At 42.9% G+C, this 17,184-nt stretch overlaps 2 protein-coding genes across 2 annotated transcripts in view; one reads left to right on the top strand and one right to left on the bottom strand.

Annotated features, from left to right (window-relative positions):
* The window catches only part of PIBF1 (progesterone immunomodulatory binding factor 1), an 84,710-nt gene extending 75,561 nt beyond the window's left edge, over window positions 1–9,149 (bottom strand). Inside the window, exons 1-6 of the mRNA XM_083610648.1 lie at window positions 8,842–9,149; window positions 7,264–7,559; window positions 6,908–7,008; window positions 6,057–6,255; window positions 4,488–4,607; window positions 289–422 (exon numbers count right to left, since the gene is read on the bottom strand). Coding sequence (XP_083466774.1) covers window positions 289–422; window positions 4,488–4,607; window positions 6,057–6,255; window positions 6,908–7,008; window positions 7,264–7,515 — 806 coding nt within the window. The 5' untranslated portion in view covers window positions 7,516–7,559; window positions 8,842–9,149. The remainder of the gene's footprint in view (window positions 1–288; window positions 423–4,487; window positions 4,608–6,056; window positions 6,256–6,907; window positions 7,009–7,263; window positions 7,560–8,841) is intronic.
* Window positions 9,150–9,530: 381 nt separating this feature from the next.
* Window positions 9,531–17,184, top strand: part of DIS3 (DIS3 homolog, exosome endoribonuclease and 3'-5' exoribonuclease) — a 29,832-nt gene continuing 22,178 nt past the window's right edge. Inside the window, exons 1-6 of the mRNA XM_083610577.1 lie at window positions 9,531–9,818; window positions 12,187–12,344; window positions 13,412–13,605; window positions 14,657–14,730; window positions 15,679–15,843; window positions 16,548–16,718. Of these exons, the coding sequence (XP_083466703.1) occupies window positions 9,582–9,818; window positions 12,187–12,344; window positions 13,412–13,605; window positions 14,657–14,730; window positions 15,679–15,843; window positions 16,548–16,718 (999 nt within the window). The 5' untranslated portion in view covers window positions 9,531–9,581. The remainder of the gene's footprint in view (window positions 9,819–12,186; window positions 12,345–13,411; window positions 13,606–14,656; window positions 14,731–15,678; window positions 15,844–16,547; window positions 16,719–17,184) is intronic.

The following is a 17,184-nucleotide window of genomic DNA, read 5'->3' as shown; positions in this document are numbered from 1 at the left end:
TGCAGTGTCATCACTTTCCCATGCTTGTGTAACGCAGCAACAATCTGCAAAAGCCCTGCAAAGCTCCCTGGTTGATACACTCATTCTCATGTTTTATAGTTCCAAACATGTTTGGTGGTCTCCAAGCATTCACCCTTCTTTGCTAGCTCAAAGTAGCCCCAGTACAACACAAGATACTTATTGGAACATTCTCCTTATTCACAGCAACATTGGATATAACCAATTACCTTCGATCCAAGGCAATATGAGAGCTCCTTCTATAATTTTCTTTACTAAAGACACACTTACCCTTTTACTTTATCGTAATTCTCTTGTCTATAATCTCCTTGATGAATCATTTGCTTTGTATCAGCTAGTTCAAGTGTTAAACGCTGACATCTGACTTCTAGTTCTGAGCGATTTCTTCGCTCTGCTTCATAGTTCTGCAAAACAAACACCACACCACTATTTAATGTGAAAATAGAGGCTGGGATTCAGAGAAATATACCACACACACAAAAGTGTTCGGCCACAGCCCTTGGCATTTTTAATTCCCCCCTTTGATCAATTGTCTTACAAACTCTGTCAGTTTAAAAAGGGGGTTGCCATAGGGCATGTTGGGGGAAGGCTGTGCAAGGAACATGAACACACAGCCACACTTGGTTCCAGAAGTTGATACACGGTTCTTCGCAGGGCCTTTTTTTCTACAAAAAGAGGTGCCGGAACCAAAGTTCTTGAGCTTTGCCGGAACGCACAAAAGATGTGCTGGAACTCAGTTCTTGGCTGCAAAAAAGTCCTGGTTCTTCAGACGTAGGTTAGAAAGACATTTTGTTAATTACAAAGACGGGAGTGTATTACATTGGATTCAATCTTGAGATAAGGCAGCAGAAAAACAAGTGGAAATTGACTTTCCTGCTTTCCTCCCTCAGCCCCCCAAACCTGCTGAATGAGATATGTTGTGGCACAGGGGGCTGAGCAGGATGGGGAGAATGGGTGGAAAGAATGGGGGGCAGGAATCAGATGGAGGCACCTTCTGTGGGTGCAACTTTTATTTCCTTTCTTCCTCAGCCATCTATGCTACAGCCGCCCCATTCTATTGGTTCCTGTGGCTTTGGGAGGAGGCAGGAAATCAGCTTTTACCAACACCCCTCTGCCAGTGTTTCTCTGTATCTAATACCTTCTCACTAAGACAGAAGTCCTTTCTGAAAGTCTAAATAAGGAGACAACTAGCCACACCAAGTTTGCATCAGATATAACATCCATAAAGATATCTCCATTAGCATTACTGCTAACATAGTTTCTAGATCTCTATAGCTATGGCAGGCACAGAGTGTTCTACTACTACTAGTACTACTACTACTACTGATAATTTATTCTTTATACCCCACCCGTCTACCAATGCAGACAAATCTATTACTATCCTAATGAGGCAAGTGGAAATGCTAAAGCACATTACCATGAACACAATCAACACATACCTTAAAAAATAGCTATACCATTAAAAGACAGGTGTAGCAGATCCTGCCTTACCAAAAGAGACCACAAATACTTTAAAATATTTCAACCTAAAGGCCAAATGCCCCAGTAAAATGGTAAGTTTTTGCCTGGCACATTCCATTATAGAGATCAATATGAGTTTCCCATTCTTTCACTAAATCCAGTTGTATGTTATTTCTGCTAAACATTACCACTCGAGTTTTTCACTGCACAATAAACACTTTCTTTGGAAGGATGTACAGTGATCCTGTACACTTGCTACAGGGGTTTGTAAAACAAGCTCCCATCAATTTATTTATGTTGTTTTTGTATCATACTTTCCATTTTTAAATTAATCGGATCTTATGAATACGGTTTAGCAACATCTAAAGTTGTTTAAAGTATTGTGCTTTTTCTTGAATTTTTAGAGACATATCTCTATCATCTTCACAATGTCAACAACTCCCCATGCTACCAACAAGGTGGTTTAAAATAATTTCTCCATCTATATCAAAAAGTTGGCTCTGTACATAGCATAAATCCACTAGGTGCTCCAGCTTTCGATGTACTGTTTTCCTTGCACCCCATCATCACCATCAGTTCAGCTATCCTATGCATTCTTTTACCTTGTTCTGGGTAATGATGGGGAATTGAATTGGACCAGTAGTAGCTAATAGCGAAATCTTTTCTCTCTTCCCACTTCCCGTGGGACAGTTTGAAATCTAACCATGTGGAGCACAGTCTCAAAAGCGCCTTTCAGAGCACTCTTCAAGACCAACTATTGGTTGACTGCCAGGTCTTTTGGAACCCCTTGTGGAGCATTTTTCAGGCACACACCTCTTTTACCTGAGACAAGTCTTTACTATGCCCTGCATCTGATGTCATATATGATGTCAACTGTAGGGCAGGTGGGTGTGGCTTGGTTGAAATGGTCTCACAGGCCAAGTGCAGAGGACTAAATTTTAGTGATTTGGGGCAAGTGCGTGTGACAGTATTGAACTTAAAAAGTCTGCAACCAGCATTAAAAAAAAATCCACTGGTGTCACAACACGCTATTTATGCTTATAGCTAAGTATACAATTTTCCACCTGTCGAGGTAGATGAATCACTACTAAAGCAGGTGGATTTATTAAGCCCTGAAAAACTAGTTGTTTTATACTTCTTTTTCATTTCCCTTATAAGGCAAGGTTCTCCAAATCTAAGTGCTGCAAAACTGGCTAGTCACAACAAGTTTGAACAAATGTGACAGGCTTGCAATACTTGAAAGACCCTTACAGTTTTTCTGATAGTTTCACAGGAGTTCCTTTAAGGATAATGAGATAATAGACAAGAGAGTCTATTCTGAAGTAGTGCTAAGTGTGTGTTGTATGTACAAATAATACATTTATCGGAACTGAACCCCCTGCAATTCAACTTAGATGAGAATTAGAGAGAGAAATCCCTCCTCTTCTCTTCAACCATTTACACTTTTACAAACCTGCTGTGTTCCCAACTCAGCATTTCTTCATAGGAAGACGCTCTAAGCCCTTGCTTAGAGGTTTAATAACCCCAAGAAAATAAAGAATGAAGCATAATAGCCCCAATGTGTTTTGGGTATCACTTTTCTTCTGGGGATCAGCTATACCTATTAAAATACAGGATAAAATAAACTTTCTCCTCAAATACTTTTAGAATCATTTTTTCTAGTTACCAGAGAGCCAGACTTAAAACTGTCTTATTTTCAATATTCAGGTTTCTTCTTTCAGGTTATGGATGAGCCCCAAAGAAGAAGAAACATTGAAAAGATCAACCTGGTTTAGTACATTCTTTTAACAGATACATAATCTAAGAAAATATATTTTAGGAGGGCGTGCTTGGCTAGAGCAAAGAATACTTTGGGAATTGGTCCTAATTCTCATCACTGTGAAAGCTGATTGATTTCATTTGTATTCTCTTGCCAGAGAAACCCAAACACTCAAATGCTCACTACCCTCTCCTTTCTCTGATTAGCATTCTCAGGTATCAATTTCTTTAATCTCCAGGGATTGTTTACTGCTGAGTTGATACTGACACCAAGTGGTAAGAAATAGGAAATGTTCACATTTAATAAATTCTGCATCTGTCTCTCAAGACATTTTATTTATTGAAGATTCTTCTTAGACACAGATCAGAAGTCTGCAGCAAGTTATGAGTTGCTTTGGAATTTCACGTTGTCATTTGTCATTGTGTGTGTTTGTACAATGTATTCATTGGGTCACGAAAGTGCTTATTACACTTTAAGTAGAATAAAGTACAGCCATTGTCACCCAACACTTAGAAACAGTTGTTGAGACAATGTTGAAATCTAGGGAGTTTCAGCCTGTTGTAATCCTCATGAAACCATTTCTGAGCCCATCTTAGTGCAAAAGGGCTTTGTGTGACCTGAAACTTGACCGCTGAGCTTGCTTTAACAAACAACTAATTTTCTCCATCTTGAAACTAAACACAGCATGCTACCATGTACTGGTAAAGAAATATCTATTTTTAATTTTCCATGAGCATCTAACTTGAAGAAGAATTCTGTATAACTTTAAAGTTCACATCCTGCATTTTGAACAACTGGCCCAAATGGCATCTTATTGCTTGGTCAATATTTCTTTTTTACTAAATGTTTTCCAGGAAGATACCTTAATGCATTAGATTCATGAAAGAGAGAGCAGCCATTCTACTAAACACTCACCTTTGCTCTAGTACTTGGGAAACTCTCCCTGAAAAGAGCTGCATCAGGCATTTTAAACCTGTAACACCCACTGGGAAAAACAGACCAACAGAGCCAGGTTTATACTGCAAGACAAGCCCAGGAGATTAAGCCTCCAGTCTTATACACACAAAAGTACAACCCTAGCCACGTTCACTCACAAGTAAATCCTACTGAATTCAATGGGGCTAACTCCCAGGTAAGCAGGGTTAAGACTGCAGTCTTAGCTGGCAGTAAATCCCACTGAACATGCTGCTATTTCTGCCTCCGAAGAAAATAGGTTTGTTTTGTTTTTTTAAACAAATGGCATACAAACCTCCATCAAGTGTTTCAACTGAGATTTGTAATCATTCAGTTCTTCAGATGCTGCATCCTTCTTTACCTGTAGTTCATTTAGCTCCTTTTTTAAAGGATGTACTGCTTCATAAAATATAATCTGAAATGCATGAAGCATAAACATAATTATTACGCTTCGGTGTAAAAAAATTAATATTTTATACCCACTTCCTTCTTCACCTTGACTTCATTTCAATTGTGAGCTTTTTGGCAAACAATTTTTTTAACCTGCATGAATAAAATAAAGTACACATTTAAAATACGCTAAGCACTATACAACCACACAATTAATGCTGGTAAATTTACCTTCAAACTTCTAAATGCTTTTAATAAGTATAAAAATGCACTTATGAAGGCCTCAGAATTGAGATCCTAAAAACATTTTCTTAAACCAGGGACTCCTAGATTAACTTAAAACATATACCCTTAGAATTCCATTATGATATTTTATCAAACATCTACAGGACTATCTAGAGACAAAATGACAAAAGTTAGAATGAATTTCAGGCACTTCTTACATCTACCTACTGATAATACGTGTCTATCATGAGACGATAATTAATTTGGTGGCCCAAAGTTCAGAGGCAATATTTCAGCTCCCATGTTTCATCATGAGATCTTGGGTGTGAAAATATATTATACGCTGTGTCTATTTACTGCTGTGCTTACTGAAAAGAAGGGACAAAAGATCAACAATGCAGATTTGATGCTACCTTGTAAATTAAGCAAAAACACAGAATGTTTTATTTGGACAAGAGATGGGGAACCTTAGGTCAAGGGGTCAAATGTGGCCTTCCGGTCCTCGCTGTCTGGCTCTTGAAACCGTAAATTACACTCCCTCTCCGCAGATCACACCTTTCAGTGGCCCCAGATCACCCCCCAAATGTTTTTTTCCTGGCTGAGAGCATCTCTGAACCCTGAAAATGGCTCTTGATGCCTAAATAGAGTGTGAATATGTGTGTGTGTGTGTGTGTGTGTGTAAAGCTAGCCTACCATACTTTTGCCTCTGGCACTGCCCACCACAAACAAGTCTCTTCTGGAAGGCTGCCCTCAAGCTGAAAAAGGCTGTAGACTGCCATATTATGAAAACCAGTGAAAACCATTATTAAGTAGTGAAAACCGTGTCAATGCTAGAAGAGCAGTTGCTAAGAAATTACAGGTTGTATCCAATGCTGCCCATGAACTTTCACTCACGCCAAGAGGACTTCACCTTCCTCTTGGGAGGGTTCCGGGGGGGGGGGCGTGTAAGAGGACAAGAGGAAAGTGGAGTTGTTTTGCAGCAACAGAAGTGCATTTGCACAACACCGGATTCTGCTCTAGGTGTTGTTTTTTTTTAAATGGAAACATTCAACTTCACATTCCATCCATCATCACATTTTTCCAGAACCTGCTGACATTTATACAGTGATCCTTGAAGTTCATTCCTCCCACCCACAACATGCATAGGAGTTTGCATCATTTATTCATTTTCTTGTCCTAACAGTTATCTCCATCTCCATTATCTCTAGCAGTGATAGATTTATACTTCTGATGGGGCACAAGTACTTACAGATACATATTCAGGAATTGAAAGTTCATCTTCTGGAAGAGATTTGAGTTTGGTGTAGCACTCATCAGTCAATTCAAGGTCACGCAAGCTGCGGCGAATATCTCCGGACCGCTCTCTCAACTGATGGTTATTCTTTTCTAGCTGCTTCTGGCGCAGCAAGATGGTTTCCATTTCCTGTTTCATTAGTTCTTGATGTTTTCTAAGAAAACACGTCAATAAATTATTTGTGATTTACCCAAATAAATTTATCCTAGAAACATGTTTCATTTCCTTTGAATTCAGTTTTTCAGAGACCGTACAGTGAATCTATGAAAGAATTTGCATGTGTTAAATAAAGGGGTCGTTCAGAAATGCCAAACCATAGTTTAGGGTTACATGCATGAAAATTGGCTCAGAAGCTGCCTTGTCTCCAAACAGACAGCAATTTCCTCCATCTTTTCCAGGTTTAAAGCAAACCATAGTTTGCTCAAAACAGTAAACTGTGGATTGTGTTCACTCTGCAAACTAGGATTGGAAATTAAGAGTTTCACCATTACTTCCAAGCCTCATTTTCGGGGCAAGCACAAATCCATATTATGAGTTGAACAAAATTCTGATCTTCTTTAAACTGAGGAATGTGGAGGAGAAAATCTCTACATGCAGGAGGAGCAGGTGGGAGCACACAGACCTGAAGAACTAGCTATTTATTTACAAAAATCAACCATGGTTTGGCATTATGTCTGCGCTCAAAGATCTGAAACACAAATGCCAAGCGTAACACAAAATTTGCAGAAATATTTAACCGTCAATTATGATTTAGGCCCCACTTCTGTATTTAGAATACACTGATTCCGAATTCTTCCTTCTCATACCGAGCATCTTCTTGCTGTAAGGCCAACTGGTTATCTAGTCGTAAAGATAGCAGCTGTTTCTCATGGAGAGCATCATTAAGTTTTTCTTCCAGTTCTTCAATCTAAAACAGATAATCAGGCAGCAGAAAAGAAACAAGAATTTAATTGAGGCCCAGAATTATATAAAAATGAGGATAGTATCTTTCCAACAATACATATTATGAAGAATATTTATCTACCCCACCTTCCCCCCCAAAAAACCCACCCTCAGTTTTTTAGTACAGTATGTCCCAAAACTCAGCCTATTTAAACCAAGAACATATTATTATATCTCCCAATAATTTGCAACCCTAAAACATGTAAGAACTAGATCATACTTTAGTCAGGTATTCCACCTTCAAGTTGTCTAACATCAAGTTCTTCTGGGAAAGTTCTATTTTCAGCAACTGCACATTATGAAGCAGCTCCTTCCTCTCAATCAGCTGTCTAGTAATTTTGACAGGACCTTCCCGATCTTCTGAGGAAGAAATGTCATCAGTGGGTACTGTAGTCTCCAAGCTTATATCTTCCAATTCCAAGGAGCTGGAAACATTAACTTTTTTGGATTCTCTGGAGCTTTTCCGTGACATTCTCCCGACAGTGCCCGAAGACTTTCTACTTGCAGTTCAAGTAACTTGGGGAAGAAAAAATAGAAGAAGCAAATGGTGGTAAGTAGGAGGATTTTTACAGAAGAATTCATCCTATCCTGTGCTACATCTGAAACATATCAAGCGTATAAATTCTATACAAGACCAAGAACCCCATGCTGGCACATATCAGCTATTATTCATAAACCTATCTCATCAGAAATAAAACATTAAGCCAACAGTTCTCATGTTTTTAGCAACACCAGTACGTTGCATGACACACTACCATACAGCTATCCACGATGCCCAACTCAAATATTCACCGGTTTGCCAACAACAACCATCGAAAGACCACAGGAACAGTGTTGCAGATATGCGATATAAAACAGGCTGGGGCATTCAAAAGAAGTCAACACATTCAGAACACCCAGTAAGAATAACAGAATCATAGAGATGGAAGGGATCCCCCAGAATCATCTAGCCCAACCCTCTGCAATGCAGGAATCATTCCCACAACTCGAACCACCAACCTTCTGGTTAACAGACAGGCGCTCTGATCCTGAACCGCCCTGACATCTTCAGATGAAGGGATATATACAAAACAAACAAACAAATACCGTAAATAAAATAAATGCAGGTTCTCCTCCCATTTTTATTTTTACCCCCGTTCCTCAGCAGCTCCTTAGTAAGCAGCTGCTTGCAGCGGTTCTCAACCTGTGGGTCCCTAGATGTTGTTGGACTAAAGGCAAAGGTAAAGGGACCCCTGACCATTGGGTCCAGTCGTGACCGACTCTGGGGTTGCGGCGCTCAATTCGCTTTATTGGCCGAGGGAGCCGGCGTACAGCTTCCGGGTCATGTGGCCAGCATGACTAAGCCGCTTCTGGCGAACCAGAGCAGCGCACGGAAACGCTGTTTACCTTCCCTCCGGAGTGGTACCTATTTCTCTACTTGCACTTTGATGTGCTTTTGAACTGCTAGGTTGGCAGGAGCAGGGACCGAGCAATGGGAGCTCACCCAGTCATGGGGATTCGAACCGCCGACCTTCTGATCAGCAAGCCTTAGGCTCTGTGGTTTAACCCACAGCGCCACCCACGTCCCATTGTTGTTATTGGACTACAACTCCCATCATCCCTGAGCTCTGGCCTGGCTAGCTAGGGATGATGGGAGTTGTAGTCCAACAACATCTGGGGACCCACAGGGTGAGAAAGGCTGCTCCCAGCCGCCTTCTCTTTCTGCCAGAGGGGTTCTGGCAAGTGGCTGGCTTCAAGGCCCTATGCCCCCCTCCCCCCCCCAAGAAACCTGGAAATACTCCTAACGGTCCTGGCCTACCTTGCAGGGTTGTGGGTCCCCAAAGAGCTCTGACAACAGCCAGGCAGCCTCCACATGCCCTTGACTCAGCCGCGCAGCAAAGAGATACACCGCCCTAAGGAGGAAGAGAAGAAGGGAGAAGAGGGGGAGAACTTCGCCCGCGCGGCTCCGCCACAACACACACACCCCGTCAGCCGACGGACCGCGCATGCGCTCCTCTGGCGGGGCCCTCGCGCCGCCGAGGGAGGCCGCCCTGCTGCCATGGTAACGGGAGCGACGCTCCTCGGCCCCAGACGCTCCTTTCTCCCGCCGTTTCGCGCGGCATGACGGGAGTGGCGGTTGTAACGTAGAGATAGAAAAGTAAAGAGACGGGCCCGTGTGGGCGGAGCTGAAAGCCGCCATAGAAGGGGTGTCGCTTATATTTTCATGCGCCTGATATCACAGAACCAACCCGTTCAATTTTTGTATTATTTTATTTTTTAAAACCGGATTGGGGTAAGCGCAGCGTCGCCCCTCCCCGTGGCGAACGCGCGCGGCACTTCTAACCCCGCCCCCGGGAAAAAAAACTAGGCCCGTAAGAGCGGCGGCGACCTAGAGAGAGGATTTGCCTAGAGCGGCTCCTTCGCTCGCTACGGCGGCCGACGGCGGCCGCTGCTGGGCGGAAGTGCGTTCGCGCGTCGCCGGATGCGAGGGCTGCGCGGTGCATTGTGGGAGCAGCGCCGAGCCCGGCGGTTCCCTCACGATTCCCTCGGCGGGACGAGATGCTGACTTCGCGCACGTTCCTCAAGCGCACGCGGGCCGGCGCCGTCCTGAAGGTGGTGCGCGAGCACTACCTGCGCGACGACATCTCGTGCGGGGCGGCCGCCTGCGCGCTCTGCGGCGGCGGCGGAGGAGCGGAGGACCAGCGGCCCCTGGAAGCTCAGCCCTGCGGGGCCGCCAGCAGCCTCTGCCCGGAGCCGCACTACCTGCTGCTCGACACCAACGTGCTGCTGCACCAGGTAATGGGCTTCTCAGGCGCGGGTCCCCAGCTGTTGCCGGACTACAACACCCAGAAAATAGCTTGTCTCCTGAGTTAAGCCAATAAAACTTGAAACATGAGGCGTTATGGGTGCACCGTTGTTCATTGCAAAGAAATAGGTTACAGTCGGAACCTTCCTGCCCGGTGACCCAGTGGTATTGATAAAAATTCAAACAAAGCATTTCAATCAATCAAACCTTTATTGCATTAGCATACAGCCATAGCAGGATAAGACAAAAATGCTAGAGAGAAGCAACCAAACAAAAATTCAAAACGATATTACTGGCATTATAACATTTAAATTACCCTAAGACAATAATGTAAAAATTTAGTTGCCAGCTCCGGGAATCTAAAATGCGGATGTATATAAAGCATATAATGGCCCCAAAATAGGCTCGGCACATTAGGTTAAAAAGGTAATAAAAAGAATTAAAACAGGTCCAGGTCTAGGACACATTACCCAGTCAGAGTAGCCCTGAGTTTCAAAGCCTGCACTATAAAGATTGCCACCCCACAAGAAATTTGGGGATTTGCGTCCACAAGAAGCGATTTCAAACAGTCTTCCTTAGATGTGATGGTGGGCGGGATCAAGATCAAACAAAGCATTTCAATTTTCACCAACCATATACATCATTACCTCATTTCACGTTTAATACACATTCGCAATAAGCACTGGCAATTTCTGCTGAATAGGTTCTGATTCCCACCATGTTCTGTTACATTGTTTTAGTATGCATGTTGGGAACCTGTGTTACTCCTACTACTATCTTTATTGTCAATGTACAACCTGTGTAAGGGACGCGGGTGGCGCTGTGAGTTAAACCACAGATCCTAGTACTTTCCGATCAGAAGGTCGGCGGTTCAAATCCCCATGACGGGGTGAGCTCCTGTTGCTCCTGCCAACCTAGCAGTTCGAAAGCACGTCAAAGTGCAAGTAGATCAATAGGTACCACTCCGGCGGGAAGGTAAACGACGTTTCCATGCGCTGCTCTGGTTCCCCGAAGCGGCTTAGTCATGCGGGCCACATGACCCGGAAGCTGTACGCTGGCTCCCTTGGCCAGTAAAGCGAGATGAGCGCCGCAACCCCAGAGTTGTCCGCGACAGTACCTAACGGTCAGGGGTCCCTTTACCTTTACAACCTGTGTACAATGAAATTAACTACATGGTGTAGCCATTTGCACTCCATGTAGCAACTTATGTTCTAGCTTTGAGCTTTATCTTTGTGATTAACATATTAGCTGTATTTCTTCCCCAATGGCGGGGGGGGGGGGGGGAGGCGGCAACTTTCAAAATCATCAGTTTCATAAAGTAACAGGCTGCCATAACTTCGCTATTAGAAGCCCACTCAAGGATTTACAGGGGTACACATTATCACATTTATTGTGGGCCTTTTGGCCACTGCCACACCATCGCCCCTTGCTGGCTGGGGTCAGGGGTGATGGGAGTTGTAGTACACCAACAGCTGAGGGGGAGGGATCTCATCAAGGGTGGGATGTGCTGCCTTGGCAGAGCCGGGCAAACATGCGGGATGGGGCAGCTGCCTCGGGTGGTGGAAGCTTAAGGGGAGGGGACACCGTGAGCTCAGCCTTACCCCACGGGAAAGTGGTGGTGGCTCCTGGTCAACGTTTGAAAATCGCCAGCCGCATTCTGCATCCTGACTCTCGGCCCCCTTGCGACCGAGTGAAGGTGCCAGGATGACGCCTGACATCTCCATCATGTAGAGGTGCATGCCTCCCTGGGGATCCTCAGATCTGGACTGTTTCCACACACTAGTGATGCATCCCAGAGAATTCTAGCTGTCATATTTTATCTGCATGATAGGAACAAATTTCAGGTACCATAAAGTCGTATTGAAAAAACAGGACTTTTGAACCAAAACAGGGCAACTACGCATTCTGTTTTGTAATCTTGCTTTAAGGAGCCATTTGGCTCCTAGCTTATAAACCTGAGTTTCTAACACTGCTTCTGGCAAGATTTTGGCCGGGCCCACCATCCTTTTGTGGGTTCTGCTATGCAGCCCAGGTAAAGGAGGGTGAGCAGTGGCTTCCCAGTTCACTTCAGCCGGTGAAACAGTACAGGCTACCCTTGTTGCCCTGGATGATTTCAGCAGGTCTGCTCTTGAGCAGAGGTTATTTGGATGCAACCCCATTCTTGATACAAAAGGGCAAGGGCAAGACCTGGGCTGAGTGGCCCATTAGTGTGCCTTGAGTTTACAGTTTACAGTTGAGTTTACAGTTGTGTCCTTTGTGTTTTAAAAAAGTTGTTCTTCCAAATGGCTGCAATCATGAAATATCTGTTGGTGGTTGCTAAATATTAGAATTTACTCACATGGTATGTTTTTTTTCCAGATTGATATACTAGAAGATCCTGTTATTAGAAATGTGATCATTCCTCAGACGGTCTTGCAGGAAGTAAGAAGGCGGAGCGCTCCAGTATACAAACGAATAAGAGATGTGTTAGCAAATACTGAAAAACATTTCTATTCTTTCACTAATGAGCATCATAAGTAAGCACGAGAAGTAGTAAGCTATGCCATTCTTCACTGCTTTATTCGTTACTAACAGATGCATTCAATATATACAAATAGTCTGTTAGGTGCTGTTTAGTTTCAGGTTGTATTTTTTATGGTATTGATTGTTTTTGTACTTGGAAATTTTAAAAATATTGAGGGATAACTCTCATAGCAAGCTCTATCAAGATGAGTACTGTTAGGATCCAGAAGATCTCCAGCAGAACTCGGAGGTAGCCGGCACAGCTGGGCTATGCTGACTTAACTCTCACATCCTTTGCTCAGCTGGAGAAATGCTGGAGAGTCTCCTCCATCCTGGCTGAGCCAAGCTTGGCGAATGTTAAAGTGACATAAGTCCTGAAAGAGGGTGCAATGGGAGTGGGATCAGAGAGTGCAGGCGGGGACTTAGGCTGGATCAGCCACGTGGCCTGGCAACCTGTTGTTAGTTAAGCTGGCAAAAAGGGCGCTGTAACTGAAACCCTATTTTAAAGGTTTGTTTTCCTTCCGCCAGTGTTAAGCTGGCTGAGCCAGCAGTAGCCCTGCTCCTAAATAGAGTTTGTACCTGGTGTAACTGGATGCTTGCTTGCTTTATGCCAGCTTAATGTGTATATGATTGTTTCCTAAATAGTATAGAAATGCTTTAAAATAAATAGCTAAATTTGGATGAAGTTGCTGAATACAGCACAGTGCATGATGGGATAGTGTGTGTGCTGCCTTTGCATTATTAACCCACCTCACCCCTAACCGTATATATAAATTTAATTAATAGTAATAATAACTAGCATATCTTCATACCACCTTGTTTGGAGGACTGTTTTACAGATTCCATTTCAACTGGAATTTTGGTTGGAGATATGTGTGTGTGTGTGTGTGTGTGTGTGTGCGCGCGCGCATGCGCGCGCCTCTTGTGCAAAGCCTTTCTACATATTGCAGGCTCAGATATATAGTTAGCCCTACAATGCACCGAGGGCCTGTGGGCGCCAGAGGGTTTTGTGTGGTTTATACTGTAAATTGATAATTTTTAAATGAATAACTGGCTTGTTGGTTTGCTTTTTGGTCTCCAGAGAAACATACATAGAACAAGAACAAGGAGAAAATGCGAATGACCGTAATGACAGAGCCATCAGAATAGCAGTGAAATGGTATAATGAACATCTGAAGGGATTGCAGGACGAAGATAGGATAAGAGTTATCTTGCTCACCAATGACAGAAAAAATAAAGAGAAAGCTGTGGAAGAGGGAATTACTGCTTATACATGTAAGTCCAGGCATTGATGAAAAGCCATACAGTTCTGCTATAAGAAAAGGAGCCTTGTGGTAAAATGTGCTGGTTGAAAACCTAGAATGGACTTAATTCTGGAGGAAAGATGTCAGAAAACAGATTTCTCCTGGACTGTGCTCCAGCACATGAGATCAGTGGGCTTGGGAGTACTTCATTACTCTTAGCCTGGCAGATTTTTTTTCAGCCTGCCCACTGGTAGTTCTGCTTCTGTGAGTTTCTCAGCAAGTGATTTCCTCTGCAAAATACATTCCTAGCTAGCCCTGTCATCTGCACTCCTCATCTGAGAAAGGCAGAAGGAGACTTTTGCAACCACCTTGCTCTGTGTGTCCTCCCAACGCTGGTTGAAGGGAGGTGGGGAGACCCAGTGGAGTTGCTGCTGGATAAGAATTATGGGGGAAAGTGTTCCTTGTTACAGTGGTACCTTGGTTTACGAACTTAATTCGTTCGGAAGTCTATTCTTAAACCAAAGCGTACTTAAACCAAGGTGTGCTTTCCCATAGCAGCAGGGTGCTCAATTTACAAATGGGATACACTCAACAGGAAGCAGAACATGTTCTGCTTCCAAGGCAAAGTTGACAAACCAAAACACCTACTTCTGGGTTTGCAGCATTCTTTATCCAAGTTGTTCATAAACTAAGCTGTTCTTAAACCAAGGTACTACTGTATTAATGGAATGTTTGATACAGTAGTGGGGCAGTATTAATTTCTAAAAAGAAGGAATGTGCAGGAACTCAGATTTTGGGGGAAACAGTTGTGTATAGGGCAGAACAGATTGTACTTAGTGGAAAGATTATTTGCATGCCTAGGAGCATATATACCATATACCATTCAGTTAGTAGAAATAATTCTTGCTATCAAACCCAGACATAATTTGTGGAGCCCACGTGTCAGTCTCACCATCCAAACTGAAGATTTGCTGTTGTAGAAAACAATATTATGCACCAGTTTAATATTTAATAGTTTTGTAAATCAGTATTGCTTGTCCTATGATTATTGTTGCATAAACGTATTTTGATTTTATTGGTAGGTGAAGAGTACATAAAGAGCTTGATAGCCAATCCTGAACTTGTGGATCGACTTGCTTGCATAAATGATGAAGCGGTATGTTTCACCCTTCTGAGTAGATGTCTCTGGAACAAGAAAGATTTCTAGTATAACTTCAGTATTGTAGAAAATATATCATTGAGTCTTGTGGAAATGTTTTCTTCTCAAGTTTATTCGAGAAATGCTGAATAGACTGTGGGACTCCATCACTCCTTGCGCTGTTCAGCAGTGGTCTCCATTTTTCTTTGGTGTTCCTGTGATGTGGCAAGAAGCAGAAGAGAGGATTGGAAAGATTGCAAACTAAGGATAGATTGGCAAAGAACCACTTCCAAACTCATGGCAACAACAAAACTATAGTTGCACTATAAATATCACCACCAGTCTTGCCCATGAAGCTCTAGCCCTAAAATCATCAGCTTAGGCGAATCGCTCATATTTGGTATTTGAGGGGGCTGAGAAGGGCAGCTTCATTCTATGGAAACAAGTTGAGGGTCAGGGATTTGGTGAAACATCCAGCTGGTTCAGATGTAGTGTTAGGTGCACGAGTTGTGACAAACCTTTGGCTCACGTACTCTCCTGTCCTTTCACATGTAAGAGGAAGAGATTGAAAACTTCCACTTTCAGTTTTAAAATACAGTGGACGCTTGGGTTGCGAACGTGATCCGTGCAGGATGCACGTTTGCAACCCGCAGCGTTCACAACCCGCGTCTGTGCATGTGCAGGTTGCAATTTGGCGCTTATGCGCAGAGCGCAATTTAGGTATGACTGTAACCCAAATTCGCCTTTATGCCTGACATCAGGGAATTCTGTATGTTTAGCTCTGTAAAATCAAACCATTTTTAATTATTGTTTTATGGAGAAGTTCAATGGTTTAAAAACCTGACGAAGATGCTTCTTGTAACCTACTCTTGGTGCATGGAGTAACACTAAACCATGGTTTAGATTATGTCCAAAGCAGCCTACTGACTCTTAACTGTTTCTTGTATCTGCATCTGGCTCTTACAGAACGAAATAGAAAATGGAAGGATCATTTTCTCTGAGCATCTTCCACTCAGCAAACTGCAGCAGGGTATCAAGTCTGGTCTTTACCTTCAAGGAACCTTCAGAGCTAACAGAGATAATTACCTTGAAGCTACAGTTTGGGTTCACGGTGATGGGGATGAGAGAGAGGTTTGTTTGATGCACGATTGCCTGTGAAATCCTTCATTGGGAAAAGGTTCAATTGTTTTATATATGAATACTCTTTCGATTTTTTGCATAATTTAAATGACGGTGGGTTGATAGGGTGAGGTAAGGGATCATTTTTAAACTCTTGTGAATTTACCTGTCAGCTGCAATTCGAGAACTGTCTAGTAGACACTGATTCACACTAAAATCAGTGGGGCTTCAGAATAAGCGCATTCAGGCTCATGCTGAAATGCTACATCAAAACTGTTTAAGTTTTAGATTTCCCACTTCTGGTTTGCAAGGCAATCAGTGGGTCGTACCGACATTTTTCTATTGAAGCTTAACCATGGTTGAAGCTCAACCATGGTTGAAGCTCAACCATGGCTTCACTGTACATTTGGGATCTTAATCCTAAATGAGCTTTGTTCACTTAATTCTGGTTAATTGTTAAATTTGCACTGAGCCACTGAAGAAAGCTAGGAGATGTAACTCTGACTGTAGTGGCCAGTAGCAATTAGCAGACATTGCCCTCTCACTTCAGCCCTTTTCTGGAACTCATCCAGTCCCTCTCTTGGGAGGCAATACTCCCAAGGCACATGGATAACCAAGTTTACAGCTGGGAATCCCTCTACTATTTTATGGGATAATACGTGATTTCATAAGGCGACTATTATAATTGAAACTGAATGTTTGCTTGATGCTTACAGGTATTAATACAAGGGCTTAGAAATTTAAATCGTGCAGTGCATGAAGACATCGTAGCCGTGGAGCTGTTATCAAAAGATGCCTGGGTTGCACCATCTTCTGTGGTCTTGCTTGATGAGGCGGGTCAGGATGAAGAGGATGATGTGGAAAAAGAAGAACAGAAGGAAAACAGTGTATGACATGAACATGCCAGGTTTCTCTATTCTTCCGCACTTGGCTCTTCTTATTATTGCAATGAAGTCTGACTGTTTTCATCAGTGTGTACATCTTAATTGAGTTGGCAGTCAGTTATTAGGATGCATGTGTCCTGTGACTCCATGCATGCATTGAGGGAAAAGGTGCAAAAGTTATTCTCAGAATTCCATCTTAAATTTTCAAAAGCAGCATTCCAGCTAGAAAAATTGGGGCTGCCATACGTCCGGAAATCAAACTGTGAAAATGTTGTCCAGGAGGATTTTTGCTTAATCGGCAAATGTAGGGTTGCGATATTCCCAAAAGTGAAAATCAGCCAAAGTTGTTGACCTTCCCCCCCCCACTCCACTTTTGGGAATATGGCAACCCTAGAAGAATAGTCTTGAAAATGTGGGCAGTGCTTGATGAAATCTTCAAATTTAGCTGGAGTTTCAGAAGATTTTTCTG

The sequence above is a fragment of the Podarcis filfolensis genome, assembly GCF_964270895.1.
Source record: "Podarcis filfolensis genome assembly, chromosome: 4".
NCBI lineage: Eukaryota > Metazoa > Chordata > Lepidosauria > Squamata > Lacertidae > Podarcis > Podarcis filfolensis.
The sequence above is the reverse complement of the archived record's forward strand: the minus strand, read 5'-3'. Positions and strand labels throughout refer to the sequence as shown.